The sequence below is a fragment of the Acipenser ruthenus genome, chromosome 25 (assembly GCF_902713425.1).
Source record: "Acipenser ruthenus chromosome 25, fAciRut3.2 maternal haplotype, whole genome shotgun sequence".
NCBI classification, from domain to species: Eukaryota; Metazoa; Chordata; class Actinopteri; order Acipenseriformes; family Acipenseridae; genus Acipenser; species Acipenser ruthenus.
In genome coordinates, this window is record NC_081213.1 from 4,167,923 (window position 1) to 4,194,792 (window position 26,870).

Consider the following 26,870-nt stretch of genomic DNA (forward strand, 5'->3'; position numbering starts at 1 on the left):
CTTCATTATTTCTTTGCTCATCATTCTGAAGGCTTGCTCTGGTAAAGAACATGTGTGACCCACAGATCAAACAGTGTTAATCCTGCAAACAGTATAGGTTCTTAAGGAGCTGCCTTGGGGACAAGATTAGGGCTGTTGATTCTTGTTATTTATTTTTACGTGCAATGTTTGCAGAGAACAATCTCTTACTTGTTTCAGTGTCAATACAATTAGAAGCCATTCAGTGCAGTTAGACCTAAACATACAGCTATGGCCAAAAGTTTTGCATCCCCTAGAATTTTAGGATTGACACATAATATAAAACCATATGAACATAATTTAGATCTTTTATTTAACATCATGTAATCAAAGAAACTAGAATGATATCGCAAAAGTCTACCAGAAGCCATAACAGTAGTACAGTATTTCATGTTAGATTATCCCAGCGGTAATTAAACCTTTATACAGTAAATATTCCTAAAGCTATTTACTCCAAATCGTTAGTAGCGTTATTTTTCTCTGAAAGGAAAAGAACACCATTTAAAATTCTAAACGATAAAGAACATTCCACTGGATGCCACTGTGAGTGTGAGGCTCAGATTGGGTCCAGATACAATACATAGTGCTCAGGAGAGTAACAAAGAAATCAAACAGTGGTCCCTTGAAATGTATAGTGGAATGGCAAGATAAATGTGCTTTACTCAAGTTAGCGTAAATATACAGAGCAGTAGAGACAGTGTTAATAGCTAACGAGAGATAACAAAGTGGTTTCCCCTATCCACTTGTTTTAAGTACACTTTTACTATGATTTCACCACAACCATGGGTAATGGTACATCACAAAGATATGAAAAAAATGATACGCAGTACATTTCTTTCTCAATAAAGGTATATGGGGAAAAGCTTGGGTCTCCAAGGGTACATGTAAGAGACAACCTCTCAGTTTCCCTACATTATGAATGCAAATTAAAAGGGAGAAGAGAAGTCAGCAGTTTTATGCAAACCGCTCTACCCCATTCGGCATTGAAATTATGAAACTGTAATGACACGTTCACATTTCTCATTAAAAGGGGCAGTCAGATTTGCCTGCTTAATAAAAAATGAAAAGGTCTCGACTTCTGTGATCATTGGTGCCTGCACACTATGAAGAGCACCTTTCTGCCAGAGCTTTAAAATGACCTCAATTTAAGATCTAGACAATAGTGTTATTAGAAAGCCATCTAAATGATGATGTCCGACAGGTTTTTTTTTCAATATGGTAATGTATTGGCGGGGTAAATATATGAAACTAATCAACGACAACAAATTCCAAGTGACAGTTCACATAGCGAAATGTTTACTTTAGACTAGGGCTGCCAAATGCATCTGACGTGTATTTTATGTACAAGAAATACAGCACACAAAAGGGATGAACGCTTTAAAACGTATAGGTGTCCATTATAAAGCTGTACTTTTAAATCATTCATTGTACTATTGTATTTAATCAGAACTTGAGAGTGTACTGTAGTGAACATATGTGATTTTCTCCCTTGACTTTGTATTCAGCTTGGCTTTTTTGCAATTTAAAATGCTGATTGTGTAACTAGGGTTTTGTTTTTTTCTTCGTCAGGTTAAATGCCCTCACCTCGGCATGAGGTGGGCCTTACCAGACAGTAAAGCCCCCTTCTTTGTTCTTCAGGTTCTAGTGCTTAATTATAACCAAAGTATGCCTTGTATCATGTACTGTAACATATTATTATTTGTTTATTTAGCAGATGCCTTTAGCAGATGCCTTTATCAAATGCAACTTTACAGAGTCTAGGGTGTGTGAACTGTGCATCAGCTGCAGAGTCACTCACAACAATGTCTCACCCGAAAGACGTAGCACAAGGAGGATAAGTGACTTTCTCAGGGTCACACAATGAGTCAGTGGCTGAGCCGGGATTTGAACTGGGGACCTCCTGGTTACAATCCCTTTTTATAACCACTGGACCACACAGCCACAACATATGTAACCTGTAGACTATATATCATATGTACAAGCAAAAATTGTGAGTTGTTTTTAACCTTTGTGTTGAAGCACGGTCAAACTTGCTTTATAACCAATCAGGTGGGATGGTCTATATACAAATGTGATTTTTCAAAAGTGGAACTAGGTTGCAAAATAGGCTTTAAGTCTTTGTACTGTATATAAAGTTCACCTGTTTCTAAAGTCTCCTTCAGATTAGTGTTTCCTGCCGATAGTGGGACACTGCAGTTTCAAACTAAATGGAAAGTCGACAGCAACTTGTGTGCTTGTTTTGCTGGATTAGAGCTAGGCAGACAAAAATAGACAAACGTATCAAAAGCAGGGTTGCCGAGCGAGATTGCTTTTATATACAAGATTGAACTTTCCAGGAGTGGGATGTGAAATAACTCCTCTTCTGCTCCATGACAAGGACTGAGCCTCAGTCAGAATGGGAGACGTGATCATTGTAGTTCTAGATATAAAATTGTTTGGGAGAAAGGTAGATAGAGATTCAATCTGTCATTTATTAACTACTTTAGGGACTAATCACAAGCAGTCTATAGAAACAGATGGTCAGATCTAAAACCTGTTTTGCAAATTAGTTCCACTTTTGAATATCACATTTATATATAGACCATCCCACTTGACTGGTCTTAAAACAAGTTTGCCTGTATTTATACTTTTGCTCACTTTTGTTAACCACCCTCTATTTGATGGACAAAATAATGTCAGTCTAGCTTTTAGATGCATTAGTTATATCCATGCCAACAAAGGCAATGAAATGCCTGCAGTACGTACTGCTGTCATATTACACTACACTATGTACAGAATGCATTTGTATGTTGAAATGAATTCATGTCATGTTGGACTTTTTAATAAAGAGTCATTCTGCTGTTAAAACAGGCGGTGCTTGATAAAAAATAAATAAAAAAGATGAAGAATGATGAGGAATATTCAAAGTAAATTCTGTTTCGCAGTGAATTGTAAATGCTGGTAAAGTAGAGATTAATTCATGCCCTCAGGAACATGCTGCCAAGATGATATTAAAAATGCAGCAGAGGAAAAATGTGCTGAGGAATCTGTTAGATTGTTTTTTAGAGCAGTGAACTATGTCAGACTTAAAAAGGGTATCGGACAACAACCTTTCAGGGATTTTTTTTTTTTTTAATTGGTAGAAATGACTTTGCAGAAAATACAAAAACACAGTGTTCATTTGGCCCAGTAGGTCTTTGTGCCATGTACCAGTTCAGTACTTTAAAAGCATACTCTCATTGTAACATATATAGGGTTCTGTGTGGTTTAGTACTGGAACAGGTGAAGTCAACATAGTTTAAAGTCTCAATGACCAATCCACAAGGATCCTCCAGGTAAAAACAAAGCCAGTTAGAGACTGTTCAAGATTTATTTTATAAAATATATCAGTATTGAAATATCCAAATTCAGAACAACTCATTGGAAACATAATCATAAAGTTAAGAAAATGGTTATTCATCATCCTTGTAGCTGTTGCTCTCAACAGCCTCATCTTCACACATTTATATACCTGTTTCAATTAACTCTGTCACTTTCATAATTACCCTTCGTATGCGATAGCGTTCTATTCATTTTAAACTTCACACTGGCCAACTCATTAATCTTGACTATCAAATTATTAATTCTCTATTTTAAAAAAAGCACAATTTGCCTAAATGTTTCAATACAACAAAAAAGCTATTATTTATCACTTTAATGAATTATTGAGCCGTCTTTTGGATCGAGGGTTACTGAACACACACGCAATATTCGACTTTGTTTGGCACCCCATTATATTATGCACTTTTTTTCTTGTATTGAAAATCAGGTTCAGACACACAGAATTATGTAGACTGTATTGGGTAAATATATTTCAGAAACCCAACCACCAGCTTTTGTGGTTCCCTTTGGAAAACCTTTTAAAATGATCTCTTCCTTTTTGTTTTAAGACATTTAACATTTAAAACAGAGAAAACCAGTATCAACTGTTATGCCTATGATGGCTGACTTATAGGGCAGCCTGTTTAATTAGAAAATGGCAAGCAGAGTTCTGTGCCTCCCTGTCATGGAGTTCAACTGAACCAGTTACTTAGAGCACATTCTGGTAACAATTCTGTAGTACCATTCCTACTAAATGCCTGTGCACCAAACAGTGCTTACTCTGAATTTAATTCCCAGCTGTGATACAAAGCAGAAATGCCATAGTGATCCTGCGGGGAATGGAAATCTATTCATGGATCTACTATTGGATAGGTCAAAAAAAGACAACTGCAGTGTTTGATAAGGGATATCAGCCTAATACATGCATGACAACTGACAAAGAATTAGAACCAATCAGACAACTGACAAAGAATTAGAATCCATCAGACAACTGTCAAAGAATTAGAACCAATCAGACAACTGACAAAGCGCTTACTGGAATTAATTACTAGAACCACAAGACAGTAATCAAGAACGAACTGGCAAAACGGAAACAAAATACTTTTAAAAAGCTGGTAAAGTTGTCCACTTACCGATGATGACAAATGATGCCAGTGTTACTTTAGCAGCTGTCATCCATGACGTAACACATTATTCTACTGAGCTGAGGCAATTCTATTCACTGCTGTCACACATACAGTATTTGTTTTTCAAACTCTACGTCCACAACAAAACTCTCTGTTCCGATTTTCAAATGTTTAAACTGTTTTTAATGAGACGTACTCTGTACCAAGGTATACACAGAAAAAAAGAATCTTAATCACTGAAATAATCCACAGTTTTGAGTCCTGTTAGGCTTGTAACTGTACATTATTTTAAATGCTGAATACATGTCTCCCTAATTGACAATGACTGGCTATTGATATATGTAAATACTGAAGGATGAGGAGTTCAAATATTAAACTGAATTAGCAACATGCAATGTTTTCTGAACTGAACCCACCAACAGAGCTATCTGATCTTAGATCAGTGATACAGAACATACCGAAATGGACAAATAAAAATGAATTAAACATAAGGGCATTCAAATTTCAGAATTCAAAGAGAGTCCATTCCAATCTCCACCTGTCTACAAAACATCCACCTTGCACCTTGTTTATTGTTATTGTACACAAACTCATTTTACAGGAAACATTTATAGCTGAGCTGAAATTTCTCACATGTTCTTATACAGTAACTACATTGAAGATATTGAGAAAGACATCTGGTTGAAATGTTTGTAATTGATTTTGACAAGCTTCATTTAGTACTATTTTTATAGCAACCACCTCCTCAAATAAGAACTTTTTTTCTGTATTCAATGCTACACTGCTCTGCTGGAGACTGGAATCTGTTACATACCTCCTAAAGAGCCTTTGCATTGTGCCCAAGAGCAGTGTTGCTTTGCCAGTGCCCGGTTGCAAACCAAGCAAAATAATGAAGCTTTAGTTTGGGCTTCACATTGTGACATTGTATTAAGGAGAATGACTGTCCATAATTTTTTGCAGCAATGCTAGGCTTCAAAGCAATAGGAAAGCCATTCACTTACACCTGCTCATATTATCACACCAGCTCAACCCCTGGGACAGAAACGCACATTGTGTGTTGCTTCTACAGTCTGTTAATACGGAATGTATTCCTGAAACCGATCCATTCACTCACCTGCTGCTTTAAGAAGGGTACAGGCTAGGGAAGTTAGATGCAGGTTAGGACACATTATTACTGTTCCTTAATGATATTAAGTATATGTGATCTTGTTGATAGATAGCAGTAATGTTATTTAAACTGTAAATGTACTGTACTTTGTTTTTCATGTGTCCAACCTGGAAATGGGTAGGGTCAACTAGAAGTGGACATGGTCAGACAGAAAGTGGGCAACGCCAAAAAACAGAAAACACACCCACTTCCAGTTGCTTACTTCCTGTTTGTCTGACCTCATTTCCAGATCCTGCACACTGCTCGAACTAGTTATTTTTGTCATTGTACTGCACACTTAGAAAATTAGTCTACTTGAGTTAGTGGTATTGCTAGGATGTACTCCGCCACCAACCACCACAAAAAAGGAATTGATAAAAGGCATAAACTTTACTAGCAAAATTGCTTCAAATTACCTGTTTCATGCACGTAATGTGGCATGAAATCATATTCAGATATACTTTAATTGTGCCAAATATTGTACTTATTACATATGATGATGGATTGAATCCATCAAACAGTAAAAACATGCAGACTGCATCATGCATTTATTAGAGGGGATATGATGCATCATACATTCAATTATATTTTCCAAAACAGGTGTTAAAGAAATGTATAAAATGGATCATTCATTGATTCTGTGTTTTTTTTAGTGAGTGTAATGCATATTCAAATATCATACATTTAGCCTACTGTATATGCTTTAAAGGGTTATAGTAGCCTGAGGGTTCATGGGGGGGTGGGGGGGGGGGGGGGGGGTATTTGTAGGAAAACCTAAATATTTAGATTACACACCATTTTATGTTTGAATCAGATATTTATAATTGTTTTAATTTGATGTCCTCATGTTTTATCTATTTTAATTTGTAGTTCTGTTGCTGGATTCCAAAGAGTCACAAGCTGAGTTGGGTTGGACCTCACATCCGTCTAACGGAGTAAGTAAGCAGACTGCCTTTTTTTTAAATGTATAACATTAAGAGATGTTTTAATTAGTTGTCAGTAAAGATTAATGGATTTTCACTGAATATGAGATTATATTACATTATTGATATTGATTTAGAAATAAACACCAAGCAAAGTAATTATATTTAATAAATGTATGAAGTACTACACATTGTTTAATTGTGAGCTTTTGCTTTTTAGCATTTTATTTGTGCACAACAGCAGACACTCTAATTTAACTTGCTAATTCTAGAAATGGCAGGCCTTAAATATGATTTATAACAAATACTGATAATATATGGAGTGAAATTCTTGCATCTACTTTCCTCCCCCATAAGTGGGAAGAGATCAGCGGAGTAGATGAAAATTACAAGCCCATTCGAACATACCAGGTCTGCAATGTAATGGAGCCCAACCAAAACAACTGGCTGCAAACCAGGTGGATCTCACGTCGCTACGGCCAGAGAATCTTTATTGAGCTCAAATTTACGCTGAGGGATTGTAACAGCATTCCCGGAGTCGTGGGAACATGCAAAGAGACTTTTAATCTTCATTACATCGAATCAGACGCTGACCTGGGCCGGAACATCAAGGAAGGAAAGTACATCAAAATCGATACGATAGCTGCCGACGAGAGCTTTACTCAAGGAGATTTGGGGGAGCGCAAAATGAAGCTCAACACGGAAGTAAGGGAAATAGGACTTCTGAACAGGAAAGGGTTTCATCTCGGGTTTCAGGACGTCGGGGCCTGTGTGGCCCTCGTTTCGGTGAGGGTTTATTTCAAAAAGTGTCTTTCCACCGTGCAGAATTTGGCAGTCTTTCCTGACACCATTGCAGAGGCGGCTTTTTCGACCCTGGTGGAGGTGAGGGGGACGTGTGTGAACAACTCTGAGCTGGACATGGATAGCCCACCCAGAATGCACTGCAGTGCTGAGGGCGAGTGGCTTGTTCCCATTGGAAAGTGTACTTGTAGTGCTGGATATGAGGAAGGACACAGCAGCTGTGAAGGTAAGAAACCTGAGATAACTGTAAATGACTTGCACATGATCTTCCCCATTAGAGGATTATTAATAATATCCATGAACAAACCAGCTTGAGAGGTATAGTCTTTATATTCTTTAGTGTGTACTCAAAGGCAGTCTTGCTTGCTTTCTGTGTGAGCAGTTGAATAGACATATCAATTGACAAGGTGACCAAAGATGAATCCCATGGCCCCAGGCAAATTAGATACCATATGACCAGCTATGTAAATCCTTCTTTAACTTAACACATGCAGTGTTGAGAGTGGAGATGTTGAATACGTAGAGATTGAAAACACACATTGACACAGGGGCCAGGTTTTTGGTTAGTTTACATGATCATATTCAGTTTCTCAAGCTGTAATGTATTGAACTGTGTAGATCACCTGCTGTTAACAATTGAATTTGGTACTGTTGTACTTTTTGGTTACTTGTTCCACCCATCAATGCCTTCCCCCTCCTAGTACACTATTTGCCCCAATCAAGGGAATTTTTTCTAGTGTTTTTACTAGAGTTATTACTGGTAGGCTATTCCGTGCATTTATAACTGATTTCTACTGTTTTTTTCAGCTTCTATTTGTGCTCTCTCGTATTACTTTATTATTATTATTATTATTATTATTATTTATTTCTTAGCAGACGCCCTTATCCAGGGCGACTTACAATTGTTACATTATACATTATTTCACATTATTTTTACATACAATTACCCATTTATACAGTTGGGTTTTTTACTGGAGCACTCTAGGTAAAGTACCTTGCTCAAGGGTACAACAGCAGTGTCCCCCACTGGGGATTGAACCCACAACCCTCCGGTCGAGAGTCCAGAGCCCTAACCACTACTCCACACTGCTGCCCTCTGTGCTAAGTTTGAAGTCATGATTTATCGATCCCATTTAGGATTTTTTGGCAGGGAAATGAACCACAGGAATCGGATTCATCTAGAGGAGGATGTAAGCGTTGGTCCTTCAGTGTGATTATTGTGAAGCAGCAGCACAATTAATCATTTCAAAACTTTTTACATCTGACATAAGTTAAAAACATTTCCAGAAAATAAGTATATCAGATGACCTTGGCAGATATAACCAATGAATAACCAGTGAAGCCAGGCAAGTCATTTTCCTTTTAAGCACATCTGTAACTAAAAAATAATAACATTCTTCTGTGTGATCGAGACAACCAATCCCACGCGGTATATCTGTAACAATGATGTATCTGTGAATCGCTGAATAAAACACACCAATTAAGTTTTTTAGGGATGTTGGAGGAGCAGCAGGTTATATCGTACAAATGAAGAATTAATTGGTGCAATTTTCAGTTCAGTTATCCCAACTTGATTTGGACCTTAGTTATTAATGAGTCTTTGTGTAAGATAAGATGAATTGGCAGGTCCAACATACATAGATATTTAAATGAAATCTCTCACCATTTCTTCTGGGGAATCTTTGCAGAAAAAGACTTTGAGGGATTTACAGATAAGCTAGTTTTTTTTAACCAATTGATATGAAATATGAATTTAACCAAGCTATCACAGATGAGTCCAATCTCACTACTGTATCCAGAAAACCGTCTACAGTGTTGAATGCTTTAGTGCACAACAATAGCTCCAGTAAGAGGTCCCCTGATCTATTGCTAAGTAAATATCATTCAGCACTTGTTGTAAAGCAGTAATGGTAAATATTTTTCATGTAAAACCAGATTGACAAATATGCCAATGTAAGGTGCTTTTAGAAAAGTTGCCAAACTTGTGTATTGTCAGAGCAGTAAGCTGTGGAAGCACTCAGAAGAATTTGAATGGGGAGATGTTAAGCATGGCATTGCAAATGAATATGAGACCAGTCTGTTAGTACTGCATGACCAATGTCTGCCAGGACGCTGGTATAATTAGGGACTAGGAGTTTGCATACTGATTACTGAAATAGCTGCACCTGGTTGCTATGGTACACATGGGCTGAAGTTGTTGTGGTGGCCAAGGATAACCATTCCAGAGGTTACCAAGTGTGCCATTGTTTCGGTGATGTTGCCAGGATGCTAGCATTGAAGCTAACGGCGGGTATGGGACTTTTGTAACAAAATATGTGCTGTGTTTGAACCGAATCACATATCTATAGGCTGTCTAATTACATGATCATCCTGTATGGCTACACATTCACAAGTACAGCAGCAGTGTAACTGCATGATTGATTTACTAATGGTTGTGCTTGATTTGTATTGTTTCCATGCACTAAATGAAAGGCTATCTGTGCTCCGGCTGGCAGAATCGACATTGAGTATTCTAGATTTGGTTTGCTTCGGTTCAAGGATGTAGAGATTCAGATTCAGTTTATCTTGGAAATATGAAGAGAATGAGATGTAACTTTAGCTTGAGCAGGCTTTAGGACCACATGGATCTGTTGCTGCCTGTCTGTCCACAGTAAGGATTGTCCTACCTTCATTGGCTTTCAGGTTTGGGCACATACCTAGTGGGTATTATTTGTTTACTCAACAGCAAAAAAAAAAAAATGCAAACCTATTCTGTTTTTTTTTCATTGATTTTTTTCACATCGATCAATCGGCAACACTATTTGATTGGTTATGGTGTAGCTACATTTATAGTTTTACTGACAGAAGCAACTCTTGTTTTGTTTTTTTCTATCCAATTTTCATTTATAACCTGGATGCAAGACATATGAAAATGGGACTGTATCACGGCTGAGGGATTTACGGTTCAGCACAAGAATCAATATAGGAATATTGAAGCCATAGCAATATATCTGGTGTTTTCTAGTGCGAATCCTTTGTGGCAACACAAGACAAGCCAGCAGTGGGTTGGACTTGCTAAGTAATTTCAAGAAAAGTGTCCTTGGAAAAGATATGTGTTTGTAACTGATCAGAGGTCCTTCTACTAGCTCCCAGCTCAAGTGTGTCAGAGCATAGAACTGTTAGAACTCTCACTCGTTTTCCTTCTTGAGGAAATTATTCCGTTTTCCACTAATTATTATTTGTTTATTTAGCAGACGCCTTTATCCAAGGCGACTTACAGAGACGAGGGTGTGTGAACTATGCATCAGCTACAGAGTCACTTACAACTACGTCTCACCCGAAAGACGGAGCACAAGGAGGTTAAGTGAATTGCTTAGGGTCACACAGTGAGTCAGTGGCTGAGGTGGGATTTGAACCGGGGACCTCCTGGTTACAAGCCCGTTTCTTTAACCACTGGACCACATAGCCTCCTTACTAAATGTTCAACTTTTGACTGAAGAGCAGCTGCTTTATCGTTTATCTAGTATCTTCATGCTTGATAATCATTACACCACAACGTGCAAGCAAAAACATTGCATTTCAAAAAGACTGAATCAAAGGATGCAGATGCCACAACCACCCGTTTTGATGCGGAATTCATGTAATTATTTGTCATTGAACATGTGCCCAAAGGCAATGCGGGCTGCTGCTTTTTTCCCCTGCTTTTTAAATCCATTATTTATAATCATCTAGAGTCTTATAAATGTTTCTTTTATGGTATGAATATGTAATCCTCCTGAAGATCAGAAAGTCTTTTGCGTTTTTTCAAATAGTATTGATTTGGGGTAATGCTTGACTAGGCTTGGGAATTAAAAGGAAACCAGTTCCACATGTTTCATATTAATAGCCATATGTTTTGATGCACAAGAGTTGAAGCATTTTTCATACAGGAGTTCAATAATCATATCTAAGCTGACGATGAAAGGTTGATACTCTTTGTTATTTTTTATTTCTTCTTTCTTCTGAGCAAATTCTGCGCATAAAGCAATATATGCTATATATATATATATATATATATATATATATATATATATATATATATATATACACACACTAATTAATGCTTTCACCATTTAAATCCCCACAGTCTTCATCTTTTTATTTCCAAAGATTTCCAAATATATATAAAGCACATGTTACATATTAAACACAAAGTGGCCTGTTTTATATTTTAACACATAATGACATGACTATAGCTGTGGACCAGTGGACTTTAGGGAATATTTAGGAAATGTAAGAAATATTCAGCTTCATCATTTATGTATAAACATTAAACCTTTAAGCAGCCCAATGAATTAAGGGATAGAAACGACAGCCTTTCCACTTTAGTAAAAGGCATACTGTCATGTCTTAAACATATCTTAAGGATATACTGTAAACTGAAACAACCCACTGCTTTTATTGGGTAAAAGTAATATGTAAAGTAAAAAATCTGGATAGAATTAACAATAAACAGTTACACCTTAAAGGAGATATAACATTTGTATTATCTTCTGTACTAATCCCTGTTCTTATTTTTGTGGATTTATTTTTTTTAAAAGCACGTTTTCATCTTTTTCACATGTACTTCTGCAATATCGAATACTGTTGATAGAAAATATGTTCTGAGCCTTTTGTAATTGCTATTTCCATATGCATAAAACTCTCCCCTCAGTTGTCAATCCGAGTGATGAGATGAGACCAGGAATGGTGTAGAGTAATGGATTCACCTCCTTGATTAAATGCTATTTGAACTGTGGCATAGGCAGATGTATATGGCAGTGCGTCTAACATTAACCTTTCAATGTCTCTGTCACAGTCTCAAAGATTTCTCATCAGGTCAAAATGCTAATTGTGAAGGTATTCTGCACTTACACATTAAAGATCTTTAAACACTGTTCACAATATTCAAATACTTTTTTTTTTTTTCATTCAAGTGGAAGATTATTTAATGCTTCTAAAGGCTTGAATATGTTAATCAGGTAGAACATGGAATTTATATAATTTAATATTCATTCATAGAAACAACCAGAAAATGAAAATTTGGTGTAGTGTTAAAGACAACTTAACGACTTTATAAATAGATTTGCAATGAAAGAAAAAATGGCTTCATATTTCATATTCAGCTTTTGTTGAAGTCCAGACATATTCAGTGCAATTGACTGCCTCTGCTTGAAAGAGGCCCAGGACTGAATGGTGTTCAGGTCAGGATTAAGGACTCTGTTTGAGAGGAGTTGTACCTTTCATAACTATTTAAATTTCCAAGGACACAATTCTGTGACTTTCACATAAGTCTTTAATTGAACCGCTTCTGTAAAAAACAGAAGTCTTGCACAACACAATTGAGTGAATATTCCCAATAAATACATGAAGAGGAATAATGAAGACTCTGCTGTTCCTCCTAATGAAGGGTCGAGAAGTCAATGTAGCCACTGTAATGGAATTAAAACATTCAAATGCAATTAACTGTCAAAGACCTCTGGTTTGGGGTATGGGTTAGAACATGAACATACAAGCTTAAACTACACAAGTTACTTCCCCACCCTCCTCCCACAAAGAATAGCTAAAATAAAGGAATAGCTGTCTGCTATAGACCCAACAGACGCTAGCTTGTAATATTTGACACATCTTCAATAATTGCACTTGTCTTAGCACCCACTCCCCCACAAGCCAAGATGGGTGTTTCCTTGTCAAGATGTTTAAATTTATAGGACTCTGATTTAATGTGACATGTGTAACCTTTCAAAAATATTTGATAGGTGGCAGGTCCGGAATAAAAAAAATAATAATAAAAAAATCAATCAAATGAATTTGGATTGTACTTCTGCAATATTAAATAAACAAAAATAAATAAAAACAATGTTTTAGGAATACCGTTTGCAAGCATAATATTATAAGAGGTTAGTGATTCTGGATACTTTTGCATAATAGCACCAGCTGACTGAAAGCTTCAAGTTACAAGTCAATTTAAAAATGGCCATGACCATAGGACATGATGGAGTGTATTTCAGGTCACTGTTGTTCACCACAGAGGTCCCTGTGGTTGAGGCCTAGTCTGTTTTACAATTATAGGCTTCTTTCAACTTGCTTCACACATCCACAGTGGGCTTTAAAACCCACGTACTGTGCAGTACATGACAGTGGATGTGAATCATACTATACTTATTCTGATAGCATTGTGTAAATGACTCTTTAATACCCCGTCTCTAAGAGCCTTTCATATGGAGATAGGAGCCCATGTCCCAGTGAACTCCTAAAAATTTATTTGATTTGTTAATCACAACTGCTATCTGTAGCTTAACCCTAGTACTCTTATACAAGTTTACCATTGTAAAATTGCACGGTTCTTAGTATCTTTCTGTGTTTCACCATCCTCGCCTGTACTTTACCATGCTTTCTCTATGCTTTTACCATCTTTTTTTGTTTTTCTAAATAACTGTAAAATGTATTTGTACAAACAATATATTAGACCAGTGGTTGTCAAATTGGGGTCCGTAAAGGACTGCCCAGTGGGTTTCACGAAATTTTACAGAGGAAAACTAAATTCTCACTGCATGTCGTCTGCTTGCCAACTGAGTAAAACAGGCAAATCTACTCTTTCTGTTTACACAGCGTGGTATTCCTGACAGTGCATGTGTAGAGGGGTTGGTTAACTCCCTGGTAACAGCCATAGCATCTCTGACTCCCTTGCTAAGGGAGCCGGCTCTTTTAGTGAATCAGGTTTGAGCGCTGTTGTTTTCCTGTGTTGTGAGCGGGGTGGACGGAGTGGTGTGGTGTGTGTAGAGCAAATCGGTTAGGGGGTCTGTGATTATTATTCCATTCAAAAAGGGGTCTGTCAACAGAAGAAGTTTGAGAACCTCTGTATTAGGCATTTGGGATATGGAGTGTTTTAGGACCAATTAAGGCTCAGGAATCCTCTGCAGGTAAAGATGTTAAATATGTGCTTGTTTAGAAGATCACTTTACTTAATTCAATATTGGAGGAACCACTGCAAAAACATATCCTGCCTAAATATCACTGTGAGATCTTGTTATTGTTCACAGCTTTCAGCGGCTGGCTGGCTGGCTGGCAATTAGCCACACTCAGCCATCTGTTTGAAGTTAGAAATTTACATAGTGAGTCTCTGTAGATGTTTGCTAATGTTTCAGATTTCTTTGTGTTGTGTTTAAATAATTCATATCCTCTCAGGATAAAATATAAGAAGTAATTTAGCGGATATAATTTAGTTTTGATTTTTTGCTTGAAAGGATGCTGTTAGTCACTCTCAGAGAAAACCTAACATTTCTTGGGACAATATGGCATTTTATTTGTGTACCAACAGGCTACTTTACTGCTCCTGTACCTCAGGAGAATCATGAAAAAGAGCTGCAACAAAGTTTTGTCTTTCTTCAACAGTGTTTTTTCCATATTGTGATTGACATAAGATTTATTAAAACCTCAACTCGTTTGTAAAAATAAAAAAAAGGTCTGTCTGACATCAGATCACTTTATAAATCAAACCCATTTTTGGATAGGCCTGAATTTGAGGTCGAGTTATTCCCACTGTAATTGGACTGCTTTGATTTGTGCAAGTAAACCTTACATTATTAAAATTCGCTCATGATAAATTTTACTCTAAAAAATAGCTGGTAGCTTTTGGTGTACAGTCACATTTTACAGTGTGTTCACAGTCTGGGGATTGAGGGTACTCACTTGGCACTTCTATATTGCTTTCCATGCTTGAGCTACCTTATTGTTTTACGGCTCACCGTTAACATTATGTTCAGTGATTCCGCACAGGAGCACAGATATATGTATATAGTTCAGTCCGAGGCAGTGATTCAATTTGCAGGGAATATTTGTTTTAGTTTCATTGTCCTGCTGTTTGAAATATTATGCAGTCCCCAACCATAATAAAAGCACTAAACTAAGCTAGAGATTAAACTGTTAGTTCTATCACCTTAATGGCTAGGCTGCAGCTTACTTAAATTGGCTGGTCTCTAGTGGTTTTGAAAATATATTTACTGTACTCACAGCTTCTGTACTGTATCTTTATGGTCTGGGCCTCTAATATCTAATCTTGTTGTGAACAATTCACTCGAGTGCAAAACAAATGTATGGAAGAGCTAAATTAAATAGTTTTTCAATAACTTGAAACAGAAAAAGCTGGAAAAAAAAACAAAACTTGACCTAACGTTTTAAATTGAGTAACAGCAAACCAACATTTGTGACCAAATGCAAATTTTACAGTAATGTATTCATGTTTTTTCCCTCTGTTGGAAGCTATACTAAGCTGGGTGTTTTATACATACTGTAGTGTACAAAGTGCGATATCTTTTCCATGTATCGTAATGTTTTAATCATAATGCACACCCTATGTATAATGTGCACCGTGTGTATGACCTGCATGTCTAAACTACCTTAAAAACACGACAGTATATGCATTCAATATCATTACCAGAATATACTGCACAATTCACATATAAGTCTCAATCTGTATATAACATTCAGCAATTTGAAAAAAAAAAAGGTGAGCAATATATAGAAAGCTATGGTACATTGCACCTTTATTATGAGCTTGTTCTTTATGACGATATGATTCCTCAACCACAATACTCCCTTAATCGCAATGTATCAATCTGTTAGTACCATTGAATCACAGAGAAATTAGAAATGATGATGCAGTGCTCTGACTAAAATGGTTGCAAACCCGACAACAAAAAAGTTTTGACAACTTTTTTTGGGGGGTTACTTTTGGGAGTACTGTTGTGTAAAAAATGTGTTTAAAATGCACAGTTAAGAAATGTAGACCCAGAACAGCGAAAAAAAAAAATACACTTACGGTTTATGCATTGCACATGTGCCATTAACAAAATTCCCTAAAAACTTAAAATAAAGAAAATAATTAAAGAAGGGCTGTAATGCAGCAAAAAAGCTCAACAATTAAACAAAAAAAAGGACGTGAAAAGGTTACCGTACTAAGCTGAAAAATAGGTATCTTTGTGAACGCCAATAAACCAACATTATCTTTCGCCAGTCAAATTGTAGAGCGCCTAAATAAAGTTTTGAGTCAATAAAGTTTTGAGTCGGGGCTCTGGATGCGCCCTATAGTCTGGACGTCGCGAGTTCGAGTCCAGGCTATTCCTTTGCCGACCGAGGACGGGAGCTCCCAGGGGGCGGCAGTCAAATGGCCGAGCGTCGCCCGGGGGAGGGAGGGCTAGGTCGGCCAGGGTGTCCTCAGCTCACCGAGCACCAGCGACTTCTGGCCGGGCGCCTGCGGGCTTGCCTGTAAGCTGCCCGAAAGCTGCGTTGTCCTCCACCGCTGTAACTCTTGGGTGGCTGCATAGTGAGTCCGCAGTGTGAAAAAAAACGGTCAACTGACGGCACATGCTTCGGAGGACAGTGTGTGTTCGTCTTCGCCCTCCCGAGTCAGCGCAGGGGTGGTAGCGGTGTGCTGAGCTTAATAAAATAATTGGCCATTCAAAATTGGGAGAAAATAATAAAAATAATTGGCAACGACTAAATTTATAAAAATAAATAAATAAAAAATAAAGTTTTGAGTCAACATGAACAGATTTCTTTTATCCCAGATATAATAGATCTGGTTACGTTGTTTTCCATCAGTAGTTTATGGATTATTTAATTGCGCAGCAGATTCCCTAGTTAGATGATGAGCTGATAATATCTCTTCAGGCAAAGTAGCAGGCACAATAATTTAAGAGTACCGTTACTATAGTGAAAAATAGTAATGTAGCGTTAGTTTTGTACTAAAGTAGGGTCAGCTGTTGCAGGGAACACAAAGAATATCATTTCTGAAGTATACGCGTTTATTGAATAGAGTCGCTTACTCTCCTTTTTAATTACACACAGGTTTTTGTGCAAATTGCTTTGACAGCTTAATGAAATGATTATGTAAGAAACCACAAGAGTGGGGAACTTACCCACCCAGCTTCGTATTCTGCACTGGTTAAGAAAATGAATTGAGAAATTTGAGGTTAAGATTTAATCAAGTAGTGATTGGCGGGAGTATGATGACTTCATTTCTTTTTTTTCTCCCCATTTTCTTCTTGCCCAAATCATCATGTAATCAAAGGGGTCTCAACATGTGGTAATTAGTGGAGTGCCATGGGCACCGTCTCTTTGAAACCTCAGACCCCTCAAATCAAGAAATGTACGGCTTCATGGGAGAAAAACTAACATCAGATTCACAAGGCTGTTTCTTCAGAGGGAATTTATATATACTTTAATATTTCAAAATTAATGAGAAACAACTTAGGTGCATCTAAAAATACAAACTTTACATAGGAGCAAAGGCCCTAAAGCATACAAATGACATAGGTTTGTATTTAAAGTGGAGTTCAGTACCCCATGCTCCAGAGGTCATTTAAACATTTAGTGTTCAATACGCTCTCGTCCAAATGAATATTTCTTGCTGTCACTTACATTTCACTATCTTCTAAGATGCAACGTATTCTTTTTTGTCAGGAAGGAAAATCTCCCCTTATAAAAGTTAGTAAAGCATAGTAAAGTGTACCAAAGCATAGTGAAGGCATGGTAAAGCATCGGTAAGCATTGTGAAGCACCCAGAGGTATGGTAAAGCATATTAATGTACGATAGAAAATGGTAATATAAACCATGGTAAAACTGCAAGAATACAGAGCAGAAATACTGCGGTAAACTTTTATAAGTGTCAATATAGTTTGAATGCATGATTTTTGTACATATTTAATACCTTATAAGAAATATTGAGAATACCATCCCTATTGGTGTTTTACATCACATTTTAACAAATAATTTTTTCAATATGAGGTATGATTTGAAGCAAGCCGCCTAGACTAAAAGAAGGAAGGTAAACCCTGGAGTTTAAATAAGGAAACTGGTTAGTGGCTGAAAATGGGCCATTGCCTTGCCTCCTGAAGATTGTAGTTTAGCTTCTTGAACGATCTCAACTTCAATAGGCTATTTAAAACCTACAGTTGCTGCAAGTAGTAGCAGATATACCTATGTGGTAATGTGACATAGAGCAGAGGCAAGCAGGCTTCAAAGGGGTGCAGCAGAGCACCACAAAAGCAAAAGAAGAATACAGAAAACTTGGTTACTGTAGCTTTAAGTCTGTGGCTTGAATCTGCTGTTTGTAGATTCCTCGTATCAGAATAAAATGGAAGGTATACAAGTCGGGTTATTGCAGTGTTATCGAGCAAATTATTTTTATTTTATTTTGTTTTACATACAATGATTTTGTACATGAAGAGGGTCTATCATAGAAATACATTAATTTCCAGTTTCCATCAAAAAGTGGAGATACAAGGGTTTTGCTTTCAGGCAGCAAAATGGTCAAGTGCTTTGATGATGTTAGGAATATGAGTGTTAAATGGGCCATGCTAATGTTCTAGGACCTGATCTCAATTTGCTACAGAAGCCTGAACAATTTTTTGTGACTAATTCCAAAAGGATGAAAAGATAGGCTAAATGGACATAAGCTCATTAACCTAAAGAACGTGCACTATGGCAGGATCTGATATTCAGGACTAATTTAGCTGAACTGAATCCGTCAGCATTAACCACTTGGGTTTTAATAGCTTGGAAATGAATGTGTGTAAACTGTTGTTTAACAAGACTAAACTCTCCTTTTTCACATTTTCAGTACGAGATCTGTAGGCCTATTTTTGGCTGCTGACCAGCCCAGTTCTAATAATAATTTTTAAAAAAGCACATGAAAAAATTAAAGAATACCAAAACCATAGACTAATACTGGGGCTTATATTATCTGCTGTACACATGTTGTGTGTACTAGACTAGTGGTATCACCAGAAGGGAGATAAGACTGACATCTCTCCCAATCTGCAGTGGTTCAACTCCCCAGTGAATGTGCCTCACCACTTACTGCCCATCCACACAGACTGACATTATCCCCTTAATACTGATTTGTGTTACATGGGAATTCAATGCCACTCACACTAAACCTGACTTCAATGCCAACTCAGTTATGTAGCTGAAAACTTTCTTTTCAAATAGTACACATTTTTACAGACCCTAAAACACACATGAGATTTAGGAGGTACAGATTCTACTTGACTGCCGTCTCATTTCACTGAAATACAGCAGTGCTTTATTTAAATACTGGCGGAGTGCCTATAGTCTTTCCTGTGCTGAAGTAGTGTGATTGTACTTAGACCCGTGTTCATTAGAGGATTTATAGGAAGCAAGGAAACTGAATTGAATAGTTTAATAAAACAGTTGAAAAGTAGATGTTCCTTCAAATATACTGTAACTCCATAATCTGCAGGCGGATGAAAGGACGGATGTATAGGCACACTTGTCTAAGACCCTGGCTAGGTTTTCTAGTGCAAAGCAGACAGAGGGTGTTCTAAGTTCCCTAAGCATGGTCTGTCAGTAAAAAGCAATACAGCCACATATCATGTGCGCGAGCTCAAACAAAGAATACCCAGAATGCAGCGGTTTTTTAACAGAGCCAGGAAGAACATGACGGACATCTTGGGACATTTCTGAAGCACACAACAGTAGCTTTCAGGTATCATCTTTTCTTGGTGAACCCCCTTCAGGTAGGCAGCCATTTTGTTTTTAATAGGATTCCTGACGGTGGTACACCGCAATGAGAGCTCAAGAGAGAACTATGCTGCTGAGCGATCATATCAGCTGCTATCACTTGGGAAAGGGTCACAGCAGATTCTAAAGAGGAATCTAACTGTTCTTTAAAGGTTGTCTTGATTCATGGCCATCATGAGCACAGTAATCTCCAATATTCTAAAGATGGAAGCTGGAATGTGTCCACAAAATCTAGTTTTGTCTTGGTGTGGTATTTGATAAAATAATATTCTATTGTAGATGAAGGTTTCTAATCAAATTAAACAAACGGGTGGTAGCTTTTTGTCAACCAATATAGTGTAAACAAATTAAACATCAGTAATATTCAATTTTATCTCTGGCTTAATCCAAGCCAACAGCATTTTGTTTTTCTCTCTATTGTTCTCTGTCCAGGTTACCAAAGGGAATTAACAATGCTCAGCTTGCGGATGTAATTCAGCTTGAAGAATCCCAGAAATGATTGACAACCTAATGCTCTTGTCATTTCTGACATTTACACCGCCTCAGCATCTTTATTATACCTCATTCCTCGCCACCTTTTTCTTCCTACCCAGCGCAAGGAGAATTTCAACGAAGCCCAAGGTTAATATTTGCCAACCTGATGCTTTGCAAATTAGATGACTCCAAACAGACATAGAATTAATGTGATGGAGACCTGTATCTGTATGAAGCTGGCAGCTGCTTCCTTTTGACAGCAACATATAGATTGCAAACTGTTGCCCCTGTCTAACTTTCCATTTAAATTTATTTCCCCTGTTTTGACAGCGTTGGCATGAGCCAAGCTTCCCTGCTTTGTCATTCTGGCTGCATTCCTCCAGGAGATAGAAGGATACTTTTTTTATTTATTATTTTTTTTATTTTTTTGTATATTGTTTTCACATTACCAGAATTACCTTTTTCATTGGCCTGTCAAATTATTATTATTATTATTATTATTATTATTATTATTATTATTATTATTATTATTATTTTTGACAGTAGCCTATTTAGCAAGAATTCCAACCACCTTTACATGTTTTATTAAATAGTAATATTTCTGACTCATAGCACGATCGATGCAGGTCTAAAAAGAGATAAATATTTCATTTGAACATGGGGGCTATTGAATTAAAACGAACTGGGAACCTACCCCAGACAAATTCATCTTAAAGAGACAAGAAGCAGCTTTCAACCCCTTGTGCAGACAGCTGGGGTGTTAATATATGTCAGGAACTGACAGCATCTCAGTAACATGCAAGTAGGTTGGATGAGGACATGACAGAGAGCTTCTTGTTCTATGTAGGTGACGTAGGGATGTGAGTGACAATGAGCCACATTTAGAATGTATATCATAAAATATAGCATCATTGTTGATTGATATCTGCCAGTCTCATAGTTTAAGAATCCACACATGCATTTCCTTACATGCATTCCTATTCAGATTCACACATTCAAGTACTGAAACTCAACTCACATACACAGGATGTACTGTAAGAATGTATTGTAAAAGCATGATGTAAAGTACAATGAAAGCACGGGACTGTAACGTTATGATGAAAATGCTATTTATTTCTCCTTACAGTGGTATAAATCAATAAACTGAGCACATTTACAAACAGGTTGCCGCTTCATTTGTTTAGGTATTTCCATACGCTCACTCAGCATGTTTGCTTTATTTTAAAACCAATAAAGGTTCCGAAGGAAACATTAATGAAACCTGTATCCCTTGCTTGTCTTTATCTACAGACGTACTGTATGGTAGGAATTCAATGTTTTAGTAATTATACACATCCCCATGAAATTCATTATGGATTTTTTTCTTGTGCTTGCTGAATATATGTATTCCTCACGGTTCTGTTTGGGGTTATTGAATTACTGATGTACTCAGTATAGGTCACTTACAAGTTTGAAAGTATATGACTGAAGCATTGTGTTTTTCTTAGGTGTTTATTTTCACTGCATGGTTTAATTTTCTTTTTGAATGGCGCTAACACAACGAATAAGTTACTGTGCAGTTACCTTGCTTTTGGAGCATTTGTAAAGATAAGGAGCCTGTAATAGATTGTTTTGATAAAAGTTGCCTCACAGATTGTTGTTTATATGACTGTAAAATTCAATTGAGGAATGGGTGACGTTGATGACAGTGGGGGGTGGGGGTGATATTTAATTTGCAGTAAATCACACGGATACATTTTAATAGTTTCAGTAAGCAGATTAAAAAATGCATTCTCTCAAGTTATGTCACATAAATAATTATCAAATAAAGGGAATGTGCCTTGTTACTTCGGTTATGTTTGTATCAAGCAAAAGCTTATGAGGGTTTGTGTATTTGTTAATTATCCTTAAGGCATATAAATCTACAAATAATAGCACACACTAGACATCAATGAAAATTGTTTTAGCTTGGTGTATTTTAGTGTTTATTATTATTATTATTATTATTATTATTTATTTCTTAGCAGACGCCCTTATCCAGGGCGACTTACAATCGTAAGCAAAAACATTTCAAGCGTTACAATACATATTATCATCTTATCCTGGAAGCCAGACTTAGTTGGGATGAATATCTAAATTATCTAAAGGCCACTGGGACAACCACAACACTTCATCAGGAGTTGGCTTAAAAAAAACCGACAGTGAAGATCAAGTGTATATTTTGAATATTATAAAAAATAATATAAAACGATACATTGTATACTCTGGCGCTGTCTTGTCTTTGTTTGTTATCAAAAGAGAGAGCCCTAGGTAAAAAGGAAAAAATGATGACAGAGACAGAATGGGGAAACCCAGAGAAATATTAAAAGAAGGTCGTTCTCATATTGATTCCAACATATCCGTAAAATATCGCGGTTGTATTCCAAGAAGTAGTTCAATTTCTGTTGTCCTGTTACATTAAACTGAGACATGGGAATACATCCAGACATTTTTATATTGTCGGGCTGTTTTAGAAATGATGCACTGATTGACCTTATCAAAATGTCACCCATCATCCAGAAATGTGGATGAATAGTCCCAGGGGGAACATACTTTTCAGTTCTCATTCTCTTCAGAAGCAAGGTGTGTGGTGCTAAAGTAGGTCTGAATGGAGACTTTGATAAAACTGACATGAGAAGGTTTTTTTTTTTTTTAACTGTCTTATATTTCAAAAGCTGCAGAGCAGCAAACAACATTTCCATCTATAAAAAGAACCATCTTTGAGGGCTTTTCACTGGGGATGATTTACGGAATGAGGAATACTACATCAGAATTCTTAAAATGACATAAAAATCTAACGCCTGATTGAACAGGATTATGCTGTCATGTATAGAATTGTAACAGTTGCAAATAAGTGGAAATCATACTTGCTTTGATTACAGCAGTTGGTGGAGGTTGCAGTAAAAGGGTGTGCCTTCTTAATTAATGTAATCCAATTAATGGGAAGATCTGACTAAGTGAAAGAGCTAATTGTCTGTGGTTGCTTGTTTGGGTGCTGGCCTATCACTGCAGTGATGTTTCTATTTTCCCCATTCGAAGCCTAAAAAAAAAAAAAAAAAAACCTCAGCTGGTGTTATTATACTGAAATAAAAACAGAACGTGCGGTAAGCTTTCTCGCTTGTAAACAGGCTAAGATTGATGCACAGGAAAATGAACAATAAAGCAAACAGCAAAATAGTTTTTTTTTTTTGTTTTTTTTTGCATTTTCAGCAAATGCATTTTCTATAATAACTATTTTGGTAACTCAATCGTTTTAAAGTCAAGAAATTGAAACTAACCCTAAAGCAAGCATGTTTCCTACTTATTTGTGACTATTACAACCTGTTATTCTTCACATACAGTAACAGGCTGTATTACACATAAGCCTGCCCTATTACGATGTTTTTCATGCCATTTTGATGTAATTTTAGCAGTTTTTGGATGTCGTTTTTCACATTCTGAAAATCAACCCCCAGTCGTGACTAGCCCCGAGTCTTGTTAGTTCCCTGAGATGTACAGGGTCTCTTGAATGCTATGGTAAATTTGTTTACTGCCTCTCCTAGGGATGAATAGAACACATACAGTAAGTGCTGCAGTATCAAACTACCACAGCCAATTGCTGACAAAGTGCAATTGAGGGTTCTACTCTTTATCAGAAAAGGAAGAAAGGGCTAGTATGATATCTACTATTGGACAGATTATGTATATTTGTCCTGCTATGTGGATAGGGGTGCATGAACAGCTTGTTTTCGTTTTGTGAAAATAACAAGCACTATATAATAGCTTCGATTCCAATTTGTCAGCTGTTTGGTTAATGTTACAGGTATCATATTTTTTGATTACCCTGGCATGCAACAGCAAATTGCTCATTTTCTTTTCTTAATTGGCTCAATCACGGTGTTTTCATATTTCTAAGATGCGCATTCATTGCATTATTGTAGATACGCCTGCAGTAGATTGTGTACCTTAATCTGTCTTTCTTCTGCAGACTTTCATCTCCGTTATAGATATTTACCGTCAAGGGGCATTACTTTTGACAGTGTGGTATATTATGTGTGGAATAATTACGACTTGAAAATCATCTTATTGCTACATAAATTACAGCATGACAGTTAATTTTAGTGCAAACTACTCATAAAATTACAGGCATCGGCGGTGGTTTGCAAAAGTTATTGTCGTGACAAGGATTATTAAAGTGAAGTCTGTGTACGTAAGTGTATTGATTACTGTGTTAACGAGAGATGGGTTTGCCATAATTGTTTAGGGGATCATGTGGATCGTGTGGTTACCCTATTTTACCAACAATTACAATGCCTGAAAGAGAAAGGAAATCGTGCAAGTTATGACCACAACAGAATGGTATTTGACAAAGACTAGACCAAACAAATCTCGGGGCCGTGCTCATGAAGTATGAAGTAAGGCATTGGACACAGCACTTGTGCACAAATGCTTCAGCATATTCATTCAATTCATGGTTGTATTAGTGTGTTAAGAATTGTTTTGACTTGTGTTTATTGCTTGACATTAAAGCCCAACTTTCCCAGCACAGCAAGTTTTTGAAATACAACTACTGCATATCAAATACTTTATCCGAACAACTGCATTCCCAGGGCTGTAAACTCTTCATGGGGTCTCCTGACACAGAGACATGTCATTCTCATATTGATATGCCTTTAGTTGGCTTTGTCCTCAGTGTCTCCTTCAAACGAGATTTCACAATGTATCTCACAGCATGATTTTGCTGCAATAACATTCACAGTTTGCTACATATTGATCTGAAGTTCATGAGAAGCAGACATTGTTTTGACAATAACAGTGGGTTAAATGAATATAAGGAACTGTTAAGGGCAGTGCAACTGGAGAACAGCAATTAATGGTTTTAAGAAAGATCAAGGTCTGGAAGGCTCTTAAAACACATTTTGAGCACACACACGCACGTGCACACATACACAGTTTCTATCCCCAATTCCAATACTCATGTTTCATGCTTTCTAGTAAGTGGGTTCTGAATCTTGGAAGTGAATGTCACCTCAGTTTATACACAATACAAGAGACCTGGCATACACGTGATTTTGTGATTCATCGATTATTTCTCACCATGGTCACTAATTTATGAACTATATATAAAACACTCCATTCATCTGCCAGGCTAGAAGGATATTCTGTATCATAGCCATGATTGAGGCTGAGCTGATAGAAGGTTTATGAAGTAGAATGGCCAATTTGGGTCTGTTGGAATTGGAATTGGAAATGTCATACTGTTTTAAAAAGACACTAGAAGTGAGGGTCACTGAAAGGATTAGGTTTGAAAATACATTGGAGTGCTACATTCAGTTCTTATGATTGATAGGGAAGTGTTTAGGATTGCAGGCTGGACATTTTAAGGCCTATACTGCATCAGATAGAAACCCATATATTTATTTAGGTGAAAAAAATGTATTTATTTATGTAAAAAAAAGGAAGGAAAGCATGAGGTTCCTTAGTCTGAACAGAGACCTGCTGACATACCTGTGTTTAATGTGGGGGTGGTGATGTCAATTTGGTACCTGCTAATTTATGTATTGCATAAAAAATAAGCTACCCAGAACCAGTGTTATATAGAATTGCAGTAAAGTTGGCCTGACAGAAACAAAATAAGTTTATCTAATCCTTTTTAAAAATTATTTTAGTTGTAAGTATATCACAGTCTCCTTGTGGCAGCTCACTGAAATGAATGAAATTATGAGATGGGTGCTTACTGTCTAAATCCCAGAAAGGATATGTGATCCGTAGGTAGTTTTTTATAGATAAATGTATATAACGCCAATGAAGGCATAAGATGGAAATTTTGTCAACTTGATTTTTGCTGTGTTTACTTTGAATGAAGTTATAGACTCTCGTTTTAATCCAGTTCACCCTGAGTTTAAGTTATCCTGCTCCAGTTGTTGTAAGCCTGATAATGCGAAGACGATTGAAATAACTGCAGTCTTATTTTTTGTTCTATTCTGATGAGTAAATGGGTGTTCGACAATCCTTGGGATAAAGATGAAAACAATTGACAGGCTGTTTACAGTATCTAATGCACCATGGTACATCAGTCTAGACAACAGCTTTCTAATTAGTTTGGAAATGTACTTTAATTAAAAACAAGTCTTCTGTACACCCAGGATATCTTATCCAAATGAACTCTTTTCAACATAACTTGATTCATACTGTAGCAAATTAATTGACCCTAGTGCAAGGAGTTTTTAATTAATTGACTGCTTTGTTATTGTAACTGTATAAACCAACTTTTTAGTAAGGGCAGCGCAGGTTGTAACTCTTTGAGGGAAATCTTCCCGCGGGCATTCCAGCTTTTGTACATTTTCATTAACAGGAATGACATTCCTCGCTGCGTTTGTCTTTTGTTTTAAATTGAATTAAGTTTCTGACGCTTTTTTTTTAAGAAACTTGACTCCATTCATGCTTTCTTTCGGAATGTCTAATCTTTTTAATTAACAGGTACTTCCCTGATTTAACTG

At 36.8% G+C, this 26,870-nt stretch overlaps 1 protein-coding gene across 2 annotated transcripts in view; it reads left to right on the top strand.

Annotated features, from left to right (window-relative positions):
• LOC117414191 (ephrin type-A receptor 7-like) overlaps window positions 1-26,870 on the top strand; it is a 118,683-nt gene that overhangs the window by 18,820 nt on the left and 72,993 nt on the right. For both annotated transcript variants that reach the window (XM_034023983.3, XM_034023984.3), the window contains exons 2-3: window positions 6,502-6,566; window positions 6,912-7,581. In XM_034023983.3, coding sequence (XP_033879874.3) covers window positions 6,502-6,566; window positions 6,912-7,581 — 735 coding nt within the window. The remainder of the gene's footprint in view (window positions 1-6,501; window positions 6,567-6,911; window positions 7,582-26,870) is intronic.